The following is a 22,997-nucleotide window of genomic DNA, read 5'->3' as shown; positions in this document are numbered from 1 at the left end:
TGAACCTCAACTCCAGGTGAGCACCTCTGCCAGCTCATTGCTGCTGCCACCTATTAGAAAGGACACTCTGGTTGTGCAAAAACCAACACAAACAGCACCAGGAGTGTAGCCGGGAACCTGTAGTTATTCCCCAGAAATTAACACTAGGGAGAAGTATCCAAATAGGACAATATTTAGGGCTGCTCATGAAACTGCAGCCTTTATCAGGCATTTCCAGTTCTCCCCGGGGTCTGCTCCAAAGCCTCTTGATGTGAACGGAAAGACTCGACTTCAAAGGGCTTTGAATTAGAGCTTAATTTTCTGGCTGGGGCTGGGGTAGCGGAACACGAGCCAGGAGGGGCGGGCAGCCCAGGGAGAGGAGGATGGCGGCTTCCTTCCCCAGCTGCTACTCTTTAGCAGTCAAGCTCGTAACACCACGAGAGACAGCTCTGGGTATGGTACTGTTTATACTGCTGTTCATTATCCCAGCAAGGGGTGCACACGAAAGCAGCATCCGCACGCTAAGGACGAGGCAGCACCGGCACATGGGGAGAGGAGCACACCCGTGTGGGACCCTCAGGGAGCTTTTCTGGGGCAGGGCGCCTGAGCATGTGTAAGCCTGTCTGTTTGCACAGTGGAGAGAAATGGTTACCACTGCAATGTGTTTATCTGCTGCTTCCGTGACAAAAGTTCTCCAGAAGAAGCCCAGGAGGTTGGGGGAAGGCCCCTACACAACTTCGTCTGATGGGAGCTGCACAAAGCTCTCAGGTCAGCAGAACCTCCACACTCCTCCAGTCCCCAGGTCCCTCTCACTTGACCCAGTTATTTTCTCCTAAACTTTCCTCTAAAAGAGGCCCAGAGGACTTGCCACAGAACAGGAATTTCTAAGCTGCAGCTCCAATCTAATCCAGGCATTTTCTTGTGTGGTGAAATGCCTCAATATCTGTGGTGCACCCTCAGGGGTGCAAATGCTCCAGGTGAGGGGGGTGCAGCCCAGCACCCAGTGGTGCAGGTCTGACCCCTACTTCTACTTGAGTTTCTAACCCAGACAGGGTAACACCAAGCAGGGGAATGATGGTGGCCTTGGGAAAGCCCCAGCAATCACCACAGCACCCTGCAAACATCCCTCACATGCACCTGTAGATCAAAACCCAAAGCCAAAAGGGTGGCTACCAGGTACCATCCAACCCAATTGCAAAGTTTTCTGCAACAGAGAAAATTGAGACTCCCAGAGGTTAAATGAAAGAAGAAAAAAAAAAAAAAGATGAGTAGATTTGAGGAGTAAAGGGTACTGCGCAGGTCCAAATAATTCATGAGCAACCATGCCGAAAGGCAGCCCCACACCAGCTCAGATGTGGCACATTGGTTCAAACCCCAGTCTCTGAGCAGAGGTCACTTCATAGTTCATTAAGCAGTTTGGTGCTCCCAAATAGCTGCCGGCCATCCGCCTGCATGCCTGCTTCAACAAAAAATGCAGCAGATACCCCACAGCAAGCAGGAACCACCCCAAGCATTGCTTCGTGACACAGAGAAGCATCATTTCGGGAAGATCCCACCTAGTCTGTGTTAGTAACGCTGGCTGCTCACAGCCTGGTGCGCTCTTTGCAGACCAGCCTCTGTGCTAACAAGCTCACAAAAGCAAATGCACACAAGTGGACAGAATGAATGGAGACAACAGTGTGACAATTACATGCTCATCAGTTTGACAGTTTTAAGACAAATTGCTTGGTTCATGTTATAAAAATGGAGAACAGCATTGACTCCATATAACTGACTATATCTAGCTACTGACTAGACATGTCCCTAACCATTTTTTGCTTTAATCAGTCCAATTCTTTATTAATTCAGTCTGAAATATGCCTGCTTTTTCCATTTAAAAAAAAGACATGTTCCCTCTAGGGATATCCTTGATTTTCCTTCCTCCATTCTCCAGACACACATTCCTGAGATGGGAAAGGATGGAGTACAACCAACCTGCTGGAAAACAGAGGGTGCCATTGGGGAAATCTTTCAATTAACCAAAAAGAAAATTTCAGTTTAATTAATGTAATTAATGTGAGTCTCTATTTTGCATCCACATAGGTATGGTGTGGATGAACACAGAGTGTACACACACATAAGAAACAAGAGGAGCCTCTGCATGTTGGTACACTGCTCCCCAAAGCAGCAAACAGAAGGTAACAGCAGTGTAATAACGTAATTCTTCACCCCATACTGGTACTCCTGAACGGTCTTTTGGAGAGCATCCCCCCTGCAATCTCTCCAGGTAGGATTATCATGAACACAAACCCCACCCGTCTATCACACCCCACCTGTCAGCTTGGAGGGCAGTGCTGAAACCACTTCTAGAGCTCCCTGCTCTCCCCAGCAAGCCCAACAAGCCCTGCTGAGTCTGGGCAACCTGACACCATTGAAAAAAAAAAAAAATAAATAAAAAAAATCAATGAGCATCCTCCCCTCCCACCCCTGAAAAACAGGCTGCCACAGAAATCACAACAACCCCACAGGCCAACGTGCAGTTTCCAGCCAGTCTTTCACCAGCAGCGTGTCAGCAATTTGGAGTCATTTCCAGCTTCTTCTGCAGCTTGCAGGAGAAGCTGAGGAATCTCCTGATTCCAGCACAGATGGAAAGGGCTGCAACAGTCTCCATCACCCAAGAGTCACATATTTCTCCAACAGCCCTGTTTCAAGGCATGCTCAGGCAATGGTTAAGGCCACACATTCATACCTCCTCTTTTCAGTACCATTTAAACAGACCACCTCATTTAAGTCCTGCCTTTCAAGGTATTCTTCCATGAGCCAACAGAATCGATGTCTGCTTCCAAATTTCCAACAGCCCAAAGACTTGTGGTTAGCTCAGCAGCCCCTGGGGGCTCCAGGGCTGCCGAATACCAGAAGCTGCTATCATCAACTCATCCATCATCACCCTCTCGGATGGGAGCAGAGATACCGAACACAAGCAGAAATGAACAGAGGCTGATTCAAGCCAAGGGAATGTGATGCACCCCATACTAACAGGTTAGGAGGTGGTAGCCACAAATTTATAGAATCTTGACTATTCTGCTATATGCATGCTCTTACCCTCACAATTCAAAGCAATGTAAAAACAAGCAACCTTATCCCACTTGGAAAACCATGGTGATAGGGCTGCCTGTATCTGCAGAACTGCTTTCACACACTCCTAACCCCTAGTTGCAGTCCATGAGCGCTTGAGACTTTCTGCTCCTCTGCGGTCATGTGGGGCATAGATCCAGGACTGCAAAGGGTGATGGAGGAGGATGCAACACTGCAGGAGGCTTGAATGAAGCATGACCATCTCTGGGAAACAGCATGGCTTTCCTACTCAAACTGCTTCTCTCCCACAGCCGAGGGGTCCCTCACAGCATCAGCACTGCCAGGCACCCAGGGGGACAACAAACAAACTGGTATGATGGCACAGCCAAGTGATGTTATTCCCCAAAGGGAAGAATATTAGAGATGAGAAGATATATATATATACACAGGAAGATATAATAAAATATATAAGGATATTTTGTGTATATAATATATACAGAAAGTATAGAGGTATCTATTATATATATAAAATCCATACACATATTATATATAATTATATATAGAATTAATATATATATATACTTATAGACTTCTACTATATATACTTCTGACAAAACTATGAATTGTTGCCTACATAGATGACAATAGCTGGCTCAGTTTGCTCCCAAACCTGTTAAGTAAATGCAGAGGGAGCAGGAAACACACACTAATCAGCCGACCGTGTTTCTACCACAACATAACTAGCATCTGTGGAAACCACTCCAATATCTTAGTCCTGATACTTAACAGCAACAGAGGTATAGATTTTGACTGGCATGTATGCTCACTGGCAACATACATAGCAAATGACAGCTAGTGGAAATAGCTAAGGAAAACAGACTAAAAGCAATTTAATAAGTGTGCCTGACTAGGCTGCAGCAGAGGGAAAGGAAATAAGATGGTGAAATGACTATGCAAAGAAAGTGGATATTAAGAGTTTATAATATTACTTTAAAACTTTTGAAGTCAAAAACCTCTAGGTATCTTTCACAATCCCATTACCTCACCTGATGATCTCAGTTAAAGGGAAATAATTAGAGTTTCAAACAGTAAATTCAAATAAGAATAGAATTAGGATAAGAACTCGCTAAGTTTTAGCATGCAGCATGTAACGGGGACAGCAGCATTTAAACACGCAGCTCTTGGCACGAAACACCTTGAAATGTATTTTTAAATAGCTGCTGCAGGCTAAAGGTCAGAAAGTATTACAGCACTTCCCTGTAAACACCTGTCTTCCTTCTTGGCCTCTCCATTCCATTTAGGATTTTTTGTTTGTTTATTTGGTAACTCTCCTGTTTGCAAGATAAGAGTCAGGCTGCCAGTCCCATGGGCTGCCATACAATTAGTGGTCACAGTGACCACCAGATAAACATTTCCACTGGCAGCATTTTACAATAAGTTGTCTTTTGATGCCAAGAATACAAAAAAAAAAAACAAAAAAAAAAACAAACCAACAAAAAAAGCAAGTTATTGGGTACCCATAGTTTAATAGCCAGCGTTCCTGGATCCAATGTCACCACCACAGATTAGCTGGCTGGAAGAGGAGCTCTTACAGCTGTTTACAAGATGTCTCAAAAGTGGATCTATTGCTTTACCCTTTCCCTTCTGCATACCATTTGCCTTGCTGGAAAAAAAAACCAAACAACATGAAATCTATCACACTGTCAGGTAGCATGGTGTTAGCAGTGCCAGGAGGTCTTCCTTGCAGAGCTGCAGCTGTGCTTCCAAGTAAGTGAAAATCCAGTAAAACAGACTTGGAGAGCCAGAGGCTGGGGTACCTCCTGAGACCCAGCCAAACCACGGGCCTTGGGAGCCCCCCTTGCCCCATGCCGATCGCCATCAATCCCCATCCTCCACCCTGAGGGGCTGCAGCTGCCCCGGGCAGGGCTGGCGGAGGAGGGCCAGGAGCAGCAGAGGGAATGTGGGCAGCACTTGCATCTGCAGCTCAGCATCACCAGCTATAGCTGCAAGGTGAAGTGTGTGCTCAACCCCACAGCTTTCTTCCCCCAGAGCAGGACTGGGACAGCCACACTAGAGGAAAAAGGGTCAGCAGGGAACAGGAGAGCATCACTCCTGGCCATGCCCGTTGAAAAGTTTAAGATCATCCACTGCTCTGGGGTCTCTCACAGCTCACAGCTGGTTCCTAGCACAGCAGCTGTGCCTGCAAGTAGGCGGAGTCTTTTCCTGCATCTGTAAGCATCCATATTTCTCTCTTAAACGCTTAGGACAGATGTAGGCACTAAGCAGACAACTATCACACATCAGAAGTTATCAGGTCTTTCACACACCTTGTTCTCCAGAAATCATAAGTCTATGTGGTAAGATGAATATTTGATAAGATATATATCTAAACTAATAAGCAGTCCTTAGGGAGCAGGGAAAGATATTTGCAATTTCTCACAAACCAAGGAGGCCCAACTGAATTATGGGTGAGTAGCCTCAGCACCAACATAAATAAGGATGCATTTTCACCCCAAAGAGCACAGTTAAGCATGGATGCCAGAAGCATGGGTCACCCCCCAAAATGACACAATAGATTCAGAAAGGAGAATTATCTTTGTTACAGACAAAGAGCCCGTGCCATGCCAGGCCATGCAACAAAGGACACATAGCAGGACACCAGCCGGGGGCTTGGGGCTTTTTAGGGAAATAACTTTTGAACAACGGTCTCTGCAACATAGAGCCCATGCAGTGACCCAGCACCTACCGAAAACAAGAAGGTAATTGAAAGGACAGAAAGATTGAAGGAACAGTGCTGCTCTGTTGAGGACACACAGGGGCCAGCAGGGTCGGAGACTTATTACCTATAGTGTCAGAGAGCTGAGGAATCGCGTACACCCAAAATAGGCTCAGCATGGAGCACTCGCTACCCTCACCCACCCCTTCTACCACGGGGCAGTGTCAGGAACGGGCAAGGTGGAGGAATAGCTCCCTTCCTGCATTACAAAAAGCATGCAAGAGAAACAAGGTCTGCCCACCTACCTCCTTGGAGCACCAGGCACACTTGGGATGGATGAGGAGACACTCTTCACAGGACGTGGCACTTCCGCTGGTGCACAGATTGAGACCTTCAGCAAGAAAGAATGACAGAGAGTGGGGTGGGCTGAACAGTTCCTTCATTCCAAAACAGTGTTCAGGGATTTTTCTGAGATACTTTAATGCTAAACATACTGTAAGTTCAAACAAGAACAAAGAATCTCCCAGGAACTTAAAAGGCAGGACAAGGTTTAAATCTCTCCTCACCTGTAAGGAGGTCTTGTTTTCTTTTCCTTCCCCAAGAATAATGAAAAGGACAGAAACTTGTGCTGGGGGCTGAGAACCTCTAAAATGACTGGTGATTTTTCTTCCCTCTTTTTCAATGGTTTCCGGTTAATCAAAGAGTTCAGCTATTCATCTTCCTAATGAAGTACTTGTATCACTGCCCACAGAAGGCAACAGCTGTTTGACCTGAAATACAGAGGTGGCTGTCCAAACCCCTCCAAGATGGACTTTTAAAGTCACGCTAGGCATATCTTCTAAATTTTTCCAGCTGAATATATGGGGGAATCCCTTCCCAAACTTTTAATCTTAAAGCAGCCTTGGAAGATACTCATCTCCCCATTCTACAGGTGATTTCCATAGTGGACTCGTGTTACAGTAAATTAGTTTTAATTTATTACAAGAGTCATTTCCCCAGGATATCCAAGTAAAGCCAGGGAGCATGTTTGCACTGGGGCACATCCAAGGCTGGCTGAGGTGGGGAAGACACCATGCCACAGCCAAGGGCTCTGTGCCCACTGAAGCAGCAGCGATGTTCTTTGATCCTGGATTGCTGATGAACAGCAGCACAAAGGGTACCAAGTCAGTTTTGCTTGCAAAATCCACAATATGGGCTTTGGGCTTTAAAAATAAAGTGGAACCACACAAGTTAAGCTGAAGCAAACATCAATGGTACTGGTTTTGAATGCAGCAGCTTGTTTAAGCATGCCTGTGGCTATGAATGTGCCCTTCGATACCACCAATGCCCCAGTTCCCCCGGGTGCGGCTATTAACTTCTACTGTCAATAACTCATTAAACAAATCTTCAACTGAGGATATAGCACAGAGGCTGCACACTCCAAATGAAATGCCCCAGGCTCAAACTCCGAGTGTACTGTTTTTTCCAACCCAAGTGTCAATAAAAGCATTGTCAGGCCTCCACTTTCACCCAGTTGCATCTGCAGATACCATTGCACCACGCCACTGTTGGGTGCGCAGATTTGACCATGGCTGCTGAAGAGCACGTGGAGTTCTCTCCTGTCCCAAGAACTTACTGCCCAAGAGCTCTGGAAAAGGGATTTTTGCTATATCCCATGTGAATATCACACCAAAAAATTAAAAGCGCTGGCTGGCTGGGTCACTCCCATTCAGGGCCAGGCTGTGAGCGCAGGAAGCAGTGAATCAAGCTGGACAGCTGAAGGAAAACTTAGCCCTAGGCTAAAACCAAAAGGAAGATAAGTAGGTCCTGTCAGTAATTCTCAGTCATTGCTGAGGCATGACCATGTCAGAGCCCTGCACTGAAGGGGCTCTGCTGCCCACAAGGTGGTTAACTCTAACCCGGGAGTGCGAAGCCCTGGACTTTCTCTATGGCTCTCATTCAGAAAGGCTGCTTGGGCTCATTCATACTGAACAAGAGCCTTCTTAGGGTTTTTTTTTTGCTGGCTGTTACCACATACTCAGGCGTTTCATTCCTTGCTCACATTCAGAATTTGTATTTCAGGTCCTGGACACTGCAAGAGCTCAAAACATAAATAGGTAATATAAAGTAAAATGTAACTTCTTTGAGTTATAATTTGCACAGAGATTAACACTTGCATTTACAAACCCTACAACACAGCCCAAAGCCTCTCCTCAAGAGCTGCTGCTCTGACAGCTGTGCACAGGGTAACACAGCAAAAATAATGGCCTTTATAAAGCAAACACTTGTGTTTGCACCTTGGCTACCCAGCCCTGAATATCCCACAGCTTCACTTGCCCGTCTGCATGGAAATAGGATAATATTTACCTCTGTTCCTGACTGCTGGATTTTTGAGAGTTTACTTAGTAATGGTAATATCTGAATGAAAATCAAGATCTCCTCCCTCCACCGGGTGCCATGACCAAAGCAGCCCACACTTCTGCGGCCAGCCACGGGGTAACATTCCTCCTGGTGGCAGCTTTTGAAGTTTCCAAGTATGCTTTTCTTTCCACTTCGGAGCAACATCAAACCATTTCCAACATTGTTGTGAAAACAGAGCTTTGTGAAGCCCTCTGATTTTGGGCTGAAACACAAGATTTTTGAGTTGGAGTAAAAACACACAGGATTTTCCAGATGTAAGTCTCTGCTGTGCTTGATTCAGCACAGTCTTTCCTGAACCGGGCAAAGGAAGGGCCTGAAGATGCCCATGCTAGTCCAGATGCTGGGGCGAGTCACCCAGTAAGACTGGAAGAAATACAGTCTGCTCCTTGATTCCAATATATTTAATAAAACCACTCCTGAATTCCAACTAAACTTCTAATAATGGAGAAATATCATCCAGGATTTAGTTGAAATTACTCCAGAGGAAAATAATCACACACACCCCTGGACCGCTGAGCTCCACACCCCACATGTGGCCCTTCACACTGATTCTGCTGAGTCCTAAACCCTGCACACTACTTCATTTTGCAAAGCAGTATCCAGCAGGAACAAAGAGCATCTCCAACTTACATCCTTCCCTCAGGCTGAGCCACAGGAGAGCCCAAAGAAGCAGAGGAAGACAGTGCATCCCACTAGACAGCCAAGATTTTAATACATCAAGCTACTGATGCAGAGCAAGATAGGAAACTCTCATGAAAGGTACTCAACAAATTTACTTATAAAGGTGCTCCAGGTAACCAGACCTCATTTTAAACCTGTTCTGCAAGAAATCCTAGTTTGGGCAGCTCTCAAACTGGGATGAATGTGCTGGCTTGCTTGAGAGGAAAAAAAAAAAAAAAAGCGATGTACTTTATACAGCTAAGTGTGAAAAAAGATCATTTTCTTTATGCTTGCAACAAGTATTCTAACAGCCTCGTCTCTGAGATGGTCTGCTGCGCTATTGAATTATCAAATCGAAGGATCAGACCCACAAAATAAATAAATAAATAAAGCTAAGAAAACCTCTTAGTTTTTGCAGTCGCATGCCACAGCACTCTTCAAGATCAGCCTCTTGTTAAGAGAAGTCATTAAAACATTAAGCACTGAGAGGAAGGACCAGAATGGAGGGCTCAGGCATTTTGTGAGTTCCCTTCGTATCAAAAAAAGTTTCCCAAAGTGCTCAGAAAGGAGAGAAACCCCGTTTCCAGTACGACTGGCGCAGTGTCACAAAGTGCACTGCGGTCTCCGAGTGTGCCCAGGAGCCCCGAGAGCATCTCCACGGGGGACAGGACCGCTCCCCGGGCTCAGGAACCCCGAGAGCATCCCCACGGGGGACAGGACCGCTCCCCGGGCTCAGGAACCCCGAGAGCATCCCCACGGGGGACAGGACCGCTCCCCGGGCTCAGGAACCCCGAGAGCATCCCCACGGGGGACAGGACCGCTCCCCGGGCTCAGGAACCCCGAGAGCATCCCCACGGGGGACAGGGACCGCTCCCTGGGGTCAGGAACCCCGAGAGCATCCCCACGGGGGACAGGGACCGCTCCCCGGGCTCAGGAACCCCGAGAGCATCCCCACGGGGGACAGGGACCGCTCCCCGGGCTCAGTGCATTGGCGAGTGGGGGAAGGATGTAAAGTGAGAGCGGGGGAAGGACATAAGGTGAGAGCGGGGGGATCGGTCGCTGGCAGAGGGAACGCTTGTGGCTTCGTGCTGCTGTTCCTCATCCAATCAATTAATACGCAGCTGGGACAAACATCCCAGGAAAGCGCTTTTCCCCAGCCAGAAGTGGCTGTAGCTGGTTCTGTTAAAGCGCGTCTATAGAGAGCCGTGTCTATAGAGCTGTTCCGTGGTTTTTAACGCGAAGGTGCGAGATCCCGCCCCGCCAGCCCAAGGATGCGGTCCGTGCCCAGGAGCGCTGCCGGGGCGCGGGTCCCCGCCGCCCCGCAACCGGGGCCACAGCGGGGGGGGGGCGGAGGGACGGACCCGAGGCGCAGACCCCCGGCGCAGCTCCGAGGGCTGGAGGGGGAAGTAGGGAGAGCGCCGGCACCGGCCCCCCCCCCGGGGCCGAGGGAAGCGGGGGGCGGCGGGTGGCGTCCCGCCGGCACCGGGGCTGGAGCGGGAACGGGCGCACAGGCAAAATAGAGCGCAGGGTGCCGGTGGGGAGATGGGAACGGGGCTGAGGCAGCCGGGAAGCGGGGCAGAGAGGAGGAAAAAACCCGTAAACCGTGACAGAAGTGCACCGAAGCGGGTTTGGGGGGTTAATCCACCCTCCGGGGCGGCGTTTGCAGGGCCCGGAGCGGTGGGGAGCGAAGCGGCCCTTACCTCTGCTGGGCTGCAGCGGGGCGGCCAGGAGGAGGAGGCGGAGGAGGAGGAGGAGCGGGGGGGGCCGGCGGGCGGCGGCGGGGGCCGGCAGCCCCCCTCGGCGGGGCATGGTGCGGGCGGCCGGGGCGGCCGGGCAGCCCTTCCCGGGCAGCCCTTCCCGGCCGGGCCCTCCCCGCCGCCTTTTGTGCAGCCGCGGCGGCGGCGGCGGGAGGAGGAGAAGGAGAAGGAGGAGGAGGAGGAGGAGGCGGCGGGGGCGGCGCTGCGGAGCTGCCCCGGGGGCGGTGGGCGCCGAATTCCGCGGCGGGACGGGACGGGTGTGCGTGTGTGCCTGCCTGTCTGTCTGTCCGGCCGTCGGAGTGTCTGCCTGTCCCGCTCCCGAGGGTGCGCTGCCACCTCTCCCCGCCCCGCCGCGCAGGGGAGGCGCAACCCCGTAACACGCGGGCACGGCCTGGCCCACGCACACGCGTGGATGCCTGTGCGCAGGGACGGGGACACACAGCCACAGACCGCATCTGCACACACAGCCACATTCGCACACGCAGGCGGACATGCGGACGTGCAGGCCCGCGCCCACGTCACGCGTGTTTCATACATGCCCACGCTTACACCCGCCTGCGTGTGCGCACGCATACCTGCACACAGCTGCATGCCCAGATGCACGCAGAGGGGGGCACCTTTCACGGGCACCCCCCTGAGGTGCGGGTACAGGGCACACACAGACACATACGTGCAGGTAGACACGCATGGTGTGCACAGACACGCGCGAAGTGTGCGCAGAGACATGCACAGTGTGCACACTCACACACCAAGGGTGCTCAGAGATACACACAGTGTGTGCAGACACACGCAGTGTGCTCAGAGACACGCAAAGGGTGCTGAGAGACATGTACAGTGTGCAAAGACACACGCAAAGTGTACACAGACACACACAGTGTGCGCTGACACACACAAAGGGTTCTCAGAGACACGCACAGTGTGCGCTGAAACACACACACGCACAGACACGTGGCTCTATGTACCCCCACGCACAGGAATACTCTGCGCCCTCCTCGCCTGGCTCTCAGCAGGGCTTGCTCTCATTTCCCCGCAGGTCGATGGTTGCTCTTACGTGGTGTTTTCCTGCTTCAGGGATTTTCTCTGTGCAAACAAATGGTGTCCATCTGTTAAAGGGCTCTCCGAGCAAGGGCATCTAGGCAGCGCTGCCCTGCCTGACGGCTTTGTGGCACTGTCCACTCACCCACCACCTGTCCCTGGTGCGATGGGACATCAGCACTTCAGATCTAAAGGATACGGGGGACTTATGATTGTGTTTGGGTTGAGGGGGAGCTTTCTGTCGTCTTCTGTTTCTGAAAGAAATCATAAATCAACCGTAGAGCTGATCACTGATTTCAAGGCAGTTTATAGTAACAGTTAACCCGTGGCCTGCAGAGCTTTATGTCCCTTCAGCATAATGTCTACTAGATCTCACCACAGATTTTGCTTAAAACACATGCCCTCAATCCGGGACGTTGCATTGCTGTTCTCAGAAAGACATGATTAACTGTAATGCCATCTGTCAAAATCTCCCCTTATTGGCACTGATTTCCAATGTTGCTTTCATAAACCTCCCTGATTTCTTCAGCCCCTCCATACCCCTAGGAGACACCAGGTTTGGGTTTAAAGCCACTATTTGTTCGGTTTAGGAAATACTCGCTTACAAGTTGTAACATTTTAACAGTCCCGGTGTTACTAAATCAGAGTGACTCCTAGTGTGGCTGTAGGAGCATTACAACCATACTGCTTGCAACCAGCACAAAAATATTACTAAATGCCTCACAAAAAACTGCTGCTGTGGTAGGAACACAGGCTATGACCTACAAGTTGCCCTTGAGCTGTGCGTGGGGAAAGGGTCAGCACCAAGAGCACAATGAAATGCATGCCATCACTCTTTGTTAGTAATAAAATTAATACTGGCCATGGTTGTGACTGACCTGGAAATGCAAGACGTGACGTGTAGGGACTTTCAAAGCAGGTTGTTCTTCTCTGGCATATTTTTAATATTTCTGTGAAAAGAAAGAAAATGAAATGCAGATCCTGAGTTTGCATGAAACAAAGTACCTCATATGAGCTTTAATGCCCAGAGAAGCCTTTGTGTAGATCTAGAAGTCCCTTCTCAGATCTTCTGGCCATGCCCAAGTATCCTGAGACATGACCACATGCACAAACATACATAGATGGTCGTAGGAGCAGGGACACCTCCATCCCTCCTCCCTCCTCTCTCACCCTCCATCTCTTGCCCTGTGTCCTGCCATGCTGCCCAGGGAGCGCTGGGTGCAGGAGCAGATTCACAGAGGCAAGTGGTGAATGAGTAAGAGGGAGAAAGACTCAGCTGGGGCATCTCAAGTAGCAGAGAAGAGGATTTGATGAAGAGGGGGATGACTTGCAGAAGGAATGTACTGCAGCGGGACCAGAGCCAGGCAAGGCATGGGAGCTCACCAGTCACCGGTTATATTTAGCTGGGCTCAGATGAGGTCGAGCACCTGCCCTTGCTTTCTGTGGGTGTCTGTGGCATCACTGCAAGCACCCAGTGCCTGTCGTGCCTGGGCTGACCTCACCCTGCAGCCCCCACCAGAAACCCCTGAGAGAAGGGAGTAGGTCAGGAGCTGCTACTACACATTTATTGAGCCGTGGGCTGTTGTCAGTGCTCAACATCTGCTATCAGTCATGTTCCCTCATTATCGTAGTTTTCAAGCCAAACCCCAGTGAAGGTCCCGCAGATTCACAGGCTGTATAACTCGTCCCAGTAGACCACTGCTGACCCACAAACCACAGTGCGGGTGCCGGGCTCTACAGGAAAAGACCCTACAGAGGAGGAAGTGCTGCAACTTCCCACATGAGAACAGTGTTAATACCCTTCTCCGAAGCCAGCACTGCACTCTTCCCCCCACACGCAGCAGAAAAAGGGGGTGTAATTACACTAACGACCAAGCCAGTAGCTGTAACCTCAAGAGGGGGACTTTGCGGCAGTGGAACATGGTGTGGGCAGCTCAGCTAGAGAGTGTGCAGGCAGCCTTGTGTCCCTTGAGGTCAGCCATGGGCTGGGAAATGAAGCATCAGCGGAAGTAATGTGTGGCCTGAAATGGGGTCCCCAGGGAGGGTGTTTGTATAAATCCTCCTGGCTTGACAGTGACAGGGGTGCTGGACCAATGTGTGCTGGCTGCTTTTCTGGGATCAGCGGCGGGGTGGCAACAAATACCTGAAAAGAAGATTGCCTCCATGTACGAAACCAGATAAGCCCTTCATCTTCCTCCAGGGATTCCCTTGTGCTGAATAAGGGACTGACAAAAAAGGCTTTTAGTTCCCATGTGTTAACAAGATTACTAAGCACAAAGGGATCATATAAACCAGTAGAAGATGAGTTTGAGGCAGCACCACGGTTTGGGGATGGGAGCACAAGAAAGGGCTCTATCTCCCAGGGATTGTGAAAGGATGACCTGCAACAAAGTCACTCTTGATCTCCAGCAACAGCCATCACCACTGTCCATGTCTTTTCTCTCTTGACCATCATGTCTCCTGTCTACACAATGCCATTCTTGAGGATCACTTAGTCCATGGGACTGAGATTCCTCAGGTTTCTTCAAGCAATTAGGTGCCACAAGGGACCTTGAACTTGGGTTTTGAATATCATTGCACAATTCTACTGGAACAGAGAGAAAAAATACCCCAGGCTGGAAAGGCCTGATCTTTGAGCTTGTTTTCATATCACTTGCATTTTAAAGCTATGGTCAAAGCAGGACATAAATCCAATGTATCTGACCTAGGCATGCATTTGCAAGCAATGCAATTGTAAGTTATTTCTTTGGCTCTTTTATTATCAGTCAAAACCAATAAAATGCTTTATCAGAGATACTGTGGGTGTTTTAAAGAAAGGTTTTCATTGTCATATCTTCCTCGTGGCAGGAGGAGTGGATAAAAGCATCTGAGTCACATCTAGATGTCTGCCATGGCACTGAAGAGGTTCTAGATTTTCAACAAAGACTCCTCTTTCTACATCAGTCCGAGCAAATGCCGGTCCCAGGGGCCCAGCCCAAAGCCACAGCCTGTTTTAGGGTGACACTCCACCTCTGCCTTAATATTTCACAAACTACTGCCTTGATCCCACATCAAAATCCTGGGACATCTCTGGCTTTCTCCCATTTCTATACTCTGTGGTATAAGTTTAGGGTGGTTACTCTATAACAGCTCCAGCTGGAAGAGACATCTTCCAAGTGGATATAACTCACTATAACCTCATTTTTGTCTATAACTTCCACAACCACCATATCTGCAGTGAGGTCAGAAACCATAGGATCTCAGGCACAGCTCTCTAGTGTTCCAGAAAGATCAGCTAAGACATCTAAGATTACTTATTTCCAGAAGTCACAGTGAAGCCAGTGCTGGCTGGAAGAGGACTCCAGATGCAGCCTGGCCTCAGGCACCGCCAGCACGCAGCAGGTCCTGAGCATCACTCAGTCCTTTGGTCCAAGCAGCTCCCCATACAACGAAAGATGGGCAAAACTGGAACCTAGATGATGATCAAGCTGGGCTGATTTATGGTTTTAATAAAAAGGAGATTTGGGGGAGCTAGGGTCAAGTTGGATCAGGGATATGAAATAAAAGGCAAACTCATTTAAACCTTGGGGACCTCCACCATGTTACAAACAGTTCTTGTATTAGGAAAACACTTTCTCTTCCTTTCCAGTTCCTTACCGTGCTGTTTGCCAGGTCCTCCTGGCTGTGCTGCAGTGGGAAGTGGGAGCACAGAGGCTCACACGGTGGGCATGGTGTGGCTTTGCCATCCCCACACTGCCTCCCACGACAAGCCAGCTCACACACCTGGCTGCTGGGTTTTTCACAGCCATTGAAAAAGTTTATCTCCTGCTTTTTTCCAGGGAAGCTACAAACAAATTTCCCTTCACACAAAATCTGTGTCAGTAATAGGCAACAATCGCATGCCAAAAATGTCAATGATGAATTTCATCCTTTCTTAAAGTGTATGTTCTCTCACCTGGCTAAAGATGGATCTCATGCTGCTGCTGCCTGCTACAAAAATAGATAGAAAAGTATCTATTTTTACCATCTGAGGGCCAACCTCTGTTCTCAGCTACTCAAGAGCAATGCTACCACTCCTGACCTGCTGAGAGGAAGAGTTGCAATAATGCTGGGAAACAGAGAACAGCACCTAAAGTCTTCTTGCCAAGTTTTGTGCCTCTCCTACATGAAAAAAGGCAGGGTTCAGAATAAATCTCTGTGCAAGTCCATGCCTGGAGCTGCTGGGCTGGAAAGCAGCTTTAAGGTGCATAAACATCATGCCTTTAAGGTACACAAACACGAGTCCTTCAAACAGTGGCAATGGAACCAGACCAAAACTGGCAAGTTTTGGCATTCATACAGCTCCCGAAGCAGGGTGGGGGTACTCGTCTGCCTGAGCAGCTGTTTTCAGGAAAGTCTTACTGATGTGCTGAACTGAAATGGGTGATGGATGTCTCCAGACATGGGCCACCCCGCAAAATATGCCCTGATCCCCAGAGTTAAGGAGTGTGCCATCAAAGGGACGGGCATGGAGATGCACAAAGCTGTGACACAGGAGAGGATTAAAAATTAACAGCTCACTAGAAACTTGCCTGTCGTCTCTGTTAATGGTTAGCCCCAATTAAAACATGATCATTAAAAGGTTTTGCCTTTCGTGTGGCTTTTCCTGTAACTGCAAAGAGCCAGCTCCATCTTGTGGCCAGGGACTCTGCCAAGTCGCAGAGAGGAGGGAGTGGGAGGAGAGTCTGATAGCCTGAAGGTCGTCTCTACCGTCTTGCCTGGTGCAATAAGAAATATTCTCTCTTCCTGAACATCTTGCCTCAAATAAACTAGACCCATTTTGATTAGTACTCCGGGAGAGCCACAAAAGCCAGGAGCATTTACTGGGTGTATCTAGTAGAGTGTTTCTCATAGATGGGAAGCCCAAAGACATTCCCTTTGTATGCATGCATGTGGGGGAAGCATCATTAAATATGATTTAATACGTCAGCAGATAGAGTCAGCTAGGCTTGGCTCCACTCAAATCGCTGGCAAAATTCCCACTGAATAGAGTAAAAGCCCAGGTCCCAAGTGCCCGGGCAAGCAGAGTGCTCCAAAAGTATAAACTGTTTTTCAAAAAATTCACCCTGGATCTGTGCAGCATGGGCCTCCTGAAGCCCCATACAGTTTTTTCAAATCTCAGCTGACACTTGGCTATTTAATCACTATCAGAAATAAATCATCGGACTCTGTTTTTTTGCTTATTTTTCTGGCAAACAGCTTCTGCCCAGTGCGAACTTGATGCAGAATCTGCTCACATCAATCTTGGAAGGACAAAAGAGTTGAGAAATGATGAAAAGTCTACAAGGAAAGACTTTGCTTTGAAAAGAATAATAATGTACTGTTACACATGTGCAACACAAACCCTGTTTCATTTATAGGAATGATATATAGGCTCAGGTCCACAATTCCTCCCCAAGGACCCTTATTCCCATTAATGTCAGTACAAGTTAGGCACTGAAATACCTGCCTGGACTTGACCCCTGATTCCTACCAATTTCAACATTCTTCTACTTGAGAGGAAATTAAGTACCTAGCACTATAACAACTTCTTGGATTCGTTGACTGTCCCAGATATGAATTTTTTTTTAATTTTTGCCTGATCTACCCCATAAAAGGATCTCTACAGATAAAAGACTTCAGTGAAAGCCTTTTTTCCAAAGTCTCATTTATGTGGTATCCTTCCCCAGCTACACCCAGATACCCATGACTAAAGGAGAGGCAGAGATTCCCTGATGTTTAACCAGGCTCATGCCAGCAGGCACAGGGCAGGCAGCAGTGATACTGGCAAGGGTCTAGGGGAGCCATCTCAGGAGGGCTGAGAGCTTTCCTCACCCTCCCCACCCCACTGAGACATGACAGACACTACTCTGGGAAGATGTTAAAGTCACTTTAGAAAACTGACTGTCAAATCAATGACCAGACTGGCAAACCAGCTGGGACAAATGTCCTCAGGGTGCTACCAGAGGTATTAGTGTTTCCAAACAGGTAAAAAAAAGGGAGAAAATACTCAATTGCCATAGATGCCCACCAAAAGCAAAGTTGGTCCCTTCACAGCCCTCTCTGGAGTCCTGGGCAAAATTTCTTATTCCTCTCAGTGCCCTATTTTGACTTTTCCATCTTATCCGGTCCTGCTAATCTCCCAGCTCCCCTGGAAAAATCTCTGCTGCGTTGGAGCCAGCAGCTGGGCAGATTTTTCTCTCTCTGCTGCCCCTTGATGTCATCCTCCTTGGCAAGTGACATGGGGGACAATGCCTGGGATTTGGGGACACTACCTAGGGACTGGGCACAGAGAGAAGCAGGTTAGGCATAGCTTCTTCTCAAGCTGTTTTGCTTCCACCAGGAGAGGGAGGGTGGGAGCTGCTAGTCTTGGTTTGCTTTTCATAGAGAGGAAAAGACTTTGCTCTCCACAAGTTGCTCTTTGGAGCTTGCGTGTGAAAAGCAGCACCTTTCAGGCTTGAAAGCAGGAAGCGTTTTGCATTTTCTGAGTTATCTGCTTGCAAAAATTTTCCCTTCTTTTATGAGGCTGCTTACATAAACAACGAAGAGCCTGGTGTACAGCACCTTACCCTGCCTCTCCACGGTTTGTGAACAGCCTGGGCATAATTAGGGCATACAAGACATGCTATAAACACACACCTCAGGCATCACCTTCCAGCCCATGCTGCCATTAAATAAATCAGCTCAATGAGTTCAGAAGGTGAGAAATGTCCCCCTGTCACAGGTTGTCCATCCAATCCCAGGCTCTGCTCCAGGGGCTGCAACAGGAGGGGCTGCCTTGGGGGCCTGGCTCCTTTTACAGCCCCTTCCTCCAGCAATCCCACTTTCTCATCCTGCTGTTAGAAGGTACACCTCTGTCATGCATTGGTATCTTTGAATTTGCCTAATCTCTTCTATGAACCTGCAGTGTCTGCAAACCCCTCTGACAGCAAGTTCATCACCTACACCTGTAAATTACTTTTTTTCTGTCTGCTTTACATTGACCTCCTTTAGCATTGTGTACCCCCACATTCTGGTAGGCACTTACCTGCCGCCCCAAGTCTATGGCTTCAGAGACCTATCAATGGTGGCTCAGTGCATCCCAGTGAATCTATGGGGTACAGTGGGCTGGATATGCCTGGTAACACAGCCGGGTACCACAGCCTTCCATGACCCTGGGCTGTGCCACTGCTTTGGGTACCCTGGATCAGCACCACCTGGTCCTAGTCACTTATTAACAACCACCACTTGACCTTATATCTCCTGTTACCTAGTTACTTCACTTACTTTCCTTTACTTCTGCTACCTCTTTACTCCATGTTACCTTTTTACTTCTGATTGCTCTGGCTCCTCCAGTTGATCCACTGCAGGAGAGTGACAGATGTGAGAAGCTCCCCAAACAGCTTCAGCTGTAAAAACAACCACAAAGAAATCACCGAGCTTCTCTGCTATATCTTCATCATCCCCATCTGCCCTTTTATATCCTTGTCATCAGCATTGCCACAGATTTCCTAGATGCCTTTGTGACTTTGATATATTTCAAGAGCCTTTTATCAGCAGTTTGAGCACTCTTTGCAAGTCAATTTATGGATTCTTATTTTTAGCCCTATTTATTTCCTGTTTAATTGTGACCTGAGATGTTTTATGGGTTTCCCTGTTCTTAGACCAATTTGGGCTTTTAGTGTTGGGTTTGGGGATTTTTTTTGACTGGTTGCTGCAAAAAATTAGTAGCTTCAGCTTACACCCCAAAACTTGGGAGAAGTCAATTTAATCTTCCTGGGAACCCTTAATAAGCAAAGCTGCTCCATCTGCAAACACCAGACACAAGGCTTTGAAACAGGGAGCATTACTGTGTTAAAAATAAAAAGGTGAAGGTTGGGAAACTGGGAAAAAAATAGCAGTTGATGACTCTGCAGTTGCCAGACTTGACAAATTACAGACCTTCTCTCACAGGAGTGGCAGATGAATGAGGCAGTGCTATATTTGCTTCACTCATCTTTCTGTGGTTTGTTCCCCTGGGCTAGTGAACTCCAAATTTCAAGCAGGATCATCTGTCCCTGGGTTGTGCCAGGGTCCAGTCATCCTCCTGAGCCTGAGATGAAGCTGAGGTGGTATCCCCAAAACCAGCTAGGGACAGTGATGTTTGCCAGGGTATCTGCTTGGATCCCGTCAGCCCTCACCCAAGTTTCCCTAAAAGCTCTCTGTACCAGGGGGTTTTGTTGCAGAAGCCATTCCTAGTGAGGAGGGGAGCACTTCTTGCTAGAGGAGAGGCTCCTTTTCCCTTACCCCTGTTCCTTCTGTTGGAAGAAGTGCTATTGTTCACCTTGAAAACAAGTCATCAAAGTCAAAGGAAGTACACAATAAGTGAAAAGTCAAGCCCTTGGGTATGAAATGGTGTCTTACCTTCAGTGCTCACTCTTACTTGCTTATTTCTCCAGTCTGGCACATCACATGCAGGATCTGTGTAAAAACAGTCTCATAAAGAAAACAAGGAGTGGTTTACACCAGCAGGTAACCAAAAAAATGCAAAATCATTCCTGCTCTCAGGCCTGAACGGCGCTGCCCTTGTAAGTTTGGATGCTGGGCTTTGCTGGGGTGTTTGGATGCAGGTTTTTATGTCTCATTTTTGAGGCTGGTTTCAGGCATAAACAGTGCAAACAGCACAAGATCCATCAGGCCTGATTAAGCCCTTCCTTACCCCACTGGTCCATCACATTACCGTGTGACAGCTGCCCAGACCCAGGCTCTTACCCCACAGCCATCCATGGCACCGTACCCCTCCCCTACCGCCCACATTGGTTCAGTATACCCAGGTGTATCCAGATAAATGAGGAATGGCAGCAGTCCCAATACCCCCATACATGTGCTACAATCATGCAAACCTCTGTCCCTGACACCTTTAGCATTTTTCAGTACACCCTGCACAGACATGCCAAGCAACCTCTCTAGTGTAATTTTTGGTCAGGACAAAAGTGGGTGGCAGACTTGAGTGGCACCATCTTTCCATGTCCTCTGTGGGTTGCATGCCAGCAGGACATCCTCTATGTCGGGGGAGAAGAGGGATGGAGATCCCAGGACACAAAACAAGTTGTGGTAGTTCCCTGAAGCCCCTCACCCTGCCTGCAGGCATGTCCTCTCTCACACCAGTGGGTGAGGGTCACGCTCAGCTCCCTTTCCCATGCCCAGATGGATTTTGAAGGATAGGCAGCTAAAAAAACCACATGGGCCAAGTGGCAGCAATCATAAAACACCACAAAGTGTGATTTTCCATGATCATATTTCCCAGCAGAATCACGCATTGCTCATAGCCAAACAGAAGTGAAATATCTGAGAGATTGTCCTTTTGGTACAGAATTCTAATCCTGATAAAATAGCTGTAGCAGCCTTTGAAATGCTAAAGAGTTGTATCTGATAGGCCCTCCCCAGCACAGACTAAATGAGAACTGGTTGCAGTTGCAGAAATTAGCTTTGAACTAGAGCAATGAAAATTCCTCTGCAGTTAAATGATGCAAACACCTGACTATTTTTGCTGCTTTTATTATCAGTGACAGCAAATCTAGATATCACACCCTCAATAAAGTTTTACTGCATTAAAGTTTCGTTTATCACTGAGCTTTCAGCTGCATTTCCAACCCCTATTGCTTTGTGAAAGAATAAGAGATAACACTTAAAAGCCTTTTCATGTGTCTCTGTAGCAGGCTACTGTTACATGTGTTTCAAGGATCCTCTGCACTAAGCCGATAGAACCAGGCAATTTTACCTCAGTGAAAGACCATGATGCGTGAGCTGTTACTCTTGATGTAGAGAAATCTTTTGATTAGACTCCACATAACCTCGAGTTTCAGTCTGCCGTACAAAGCGGAGGAGGGGTTATCCAAGCAAAAACAGTGAGCTGAATGAAGTAGAGGTCTACACTGAGCTTCACGACTTTTTACCATTTGTTCTGCCTGTATCCCACCCATTTTTCAGTGTCTCACTCCATGCAAACTCTTCTGAGTGTTCTGCTGGCAGCAGGACCTTTTCCTGCTGCTAAAAATTCAGGAAAAGGGGGAAAATGAAAGGGCTTAGCAGAGGGATTAGAGGCAGGAAGCATCTCCTTCACCCAGGCAATGGTGGGGACACACAGGGCTCAAAGAAAAATAAGGGGACAGCAGGCCTGGGGGGCCATACATTAATGAAACTGCTGGGGAAGGGAGCTGGTGCCCCTTGTAGGGCTTTTCTATCTGGGGGAAGGATGGGGCCTCTCCGCTTCTTGTGCTAAGGGTAGCCACCATGCCTTGCTTTTACTCCTCATGGGTGAGTACTCTTCAAGGAAAATTCAAGAAAACAAGACCAAATTTCTACCAACCTTTCATTAAGGTATCATGAAGAGCTAAATCCAGCTAGCCCTGCTGACATGGAGTAAAGGTCACCTTGTGCGTGTTGAGATGCGCACAGTCAGGGGAGGGTGGCAAAGGCCTCCAGAGCCTGGCCTCCTACAGACACCAGCCAATGGCCAGTACTGCGCAGCCAGGTGACAGCAGGAAAGGGGGCAGGAATCTACTGGAAGAACAAAGCAGTGAAAACCCAGGAAAACAACAGAGAGAAAACTGCACCTTTTCTCACCAGACTACTTCTGAATTACTACTCACTGCAGGCAGTTCAGAAAAGCAGGGTCTATCTTCTTTTGCTAGAGAAGCCACATGAGAAAGATCAGGACTGTTTAGTTCCCAGTTTTCAACCATGTAACTGGTGAGTGGGAGTTGGGTTTGATCAGAGCAGTGGAACAACCTGCTTGCATTTGTATCCTGGTAATCTCTACGGCCACATACAGTGTTCTCTACCACTGGCCTGCAAACTTGTCATTTAGGCAGAAAGACACTACTTTTTTTAGCTGTGTGACATTAACAAACCCATATGCACAAAGCTGCCATCACAGAGAGCAGCCTGTCTAGCATTCTCAAAGGAGACCCAGCTGCACTAACTACCCAGTTCCCACCAAAAACAATCACAGAAAATTGGTGCCAGCCTTAAAACAATAAAATTTTAGCTTCATTAAAATTAATAATATTTCTGATTGGAACCTCTGAGCGAAAGTTGGGTGCTGATGCAACCGGTCTCTGCACACTTGCATCTAAACTCTGCACAAGTTTTAACATAAAAGTCTCTGGGGTTGTTAAAAAACACTTACAACACTGGGCAGCAACATAGGAAAGTCTTGGTACTGAGAAACAATAATGTTTAATAGGAAAAGTTAATCTGCACATATAAAAACCAAAACACAAAATATAGCATGGAATTAAATGATGCTTGAAATGAACTTAACCTATAAATATATGTACATAGTTGTGCATATATATATTATATATATATAAGGAAACTTTAATGCTAGTTATTAGATAATGCACACTCATTAAAGTACAATAAAATGTGGATTCTTT

At 48.0% G+C, this 22,997-nt stretch overlaps 1 protein-coding gene across 1 annotated transcript in view; it reads right to left on the bottom strand.

Annotated features, from left to right (window-relative positions):
• Positions 1-10,874, bottom strand: part of ITGB5 (integrin subunit beta 5) — a 63,523-nt gene extending 52,649 nt beyond the window's left edge. Inside the window, exons 1-2 of the mRNA XM_074910273.1 lie at positions 10,510-10,874; positions 6,055-6,140 (exon numbers count right to left, since the gene is read on the bottom strand). Of these exons, the coding sequence (XP_074766374.1) occupies positions 6,055-6,140; positions 10,510-10,618 (195 nt within the window). The 5' untranslated portion in view covers positions 10,619-10,874. The remainder of the gene's footprint in view (positions 1-6,054; positions 6,141-10,509) is intronic.
• Positions 10,875-22,997: the final 12,123 nt, after the last annotated feature.

Source organism: Athene noctua, chromosome 7 (assembly GCF_965140245.1).
Source record: "Athene noctua chromosome 7, bAthNoc1.hap1.1, whole genome shotgun sequence".
Taxonomy (NCBI): Eukaryota; Metazoa; Chordata; class Aves; order Strigiformes; family Strigidae; genus Athene; species Athene noctua.
This window is presented reverse-complemented; position numbering and strand designations above follow the sequence as displayed.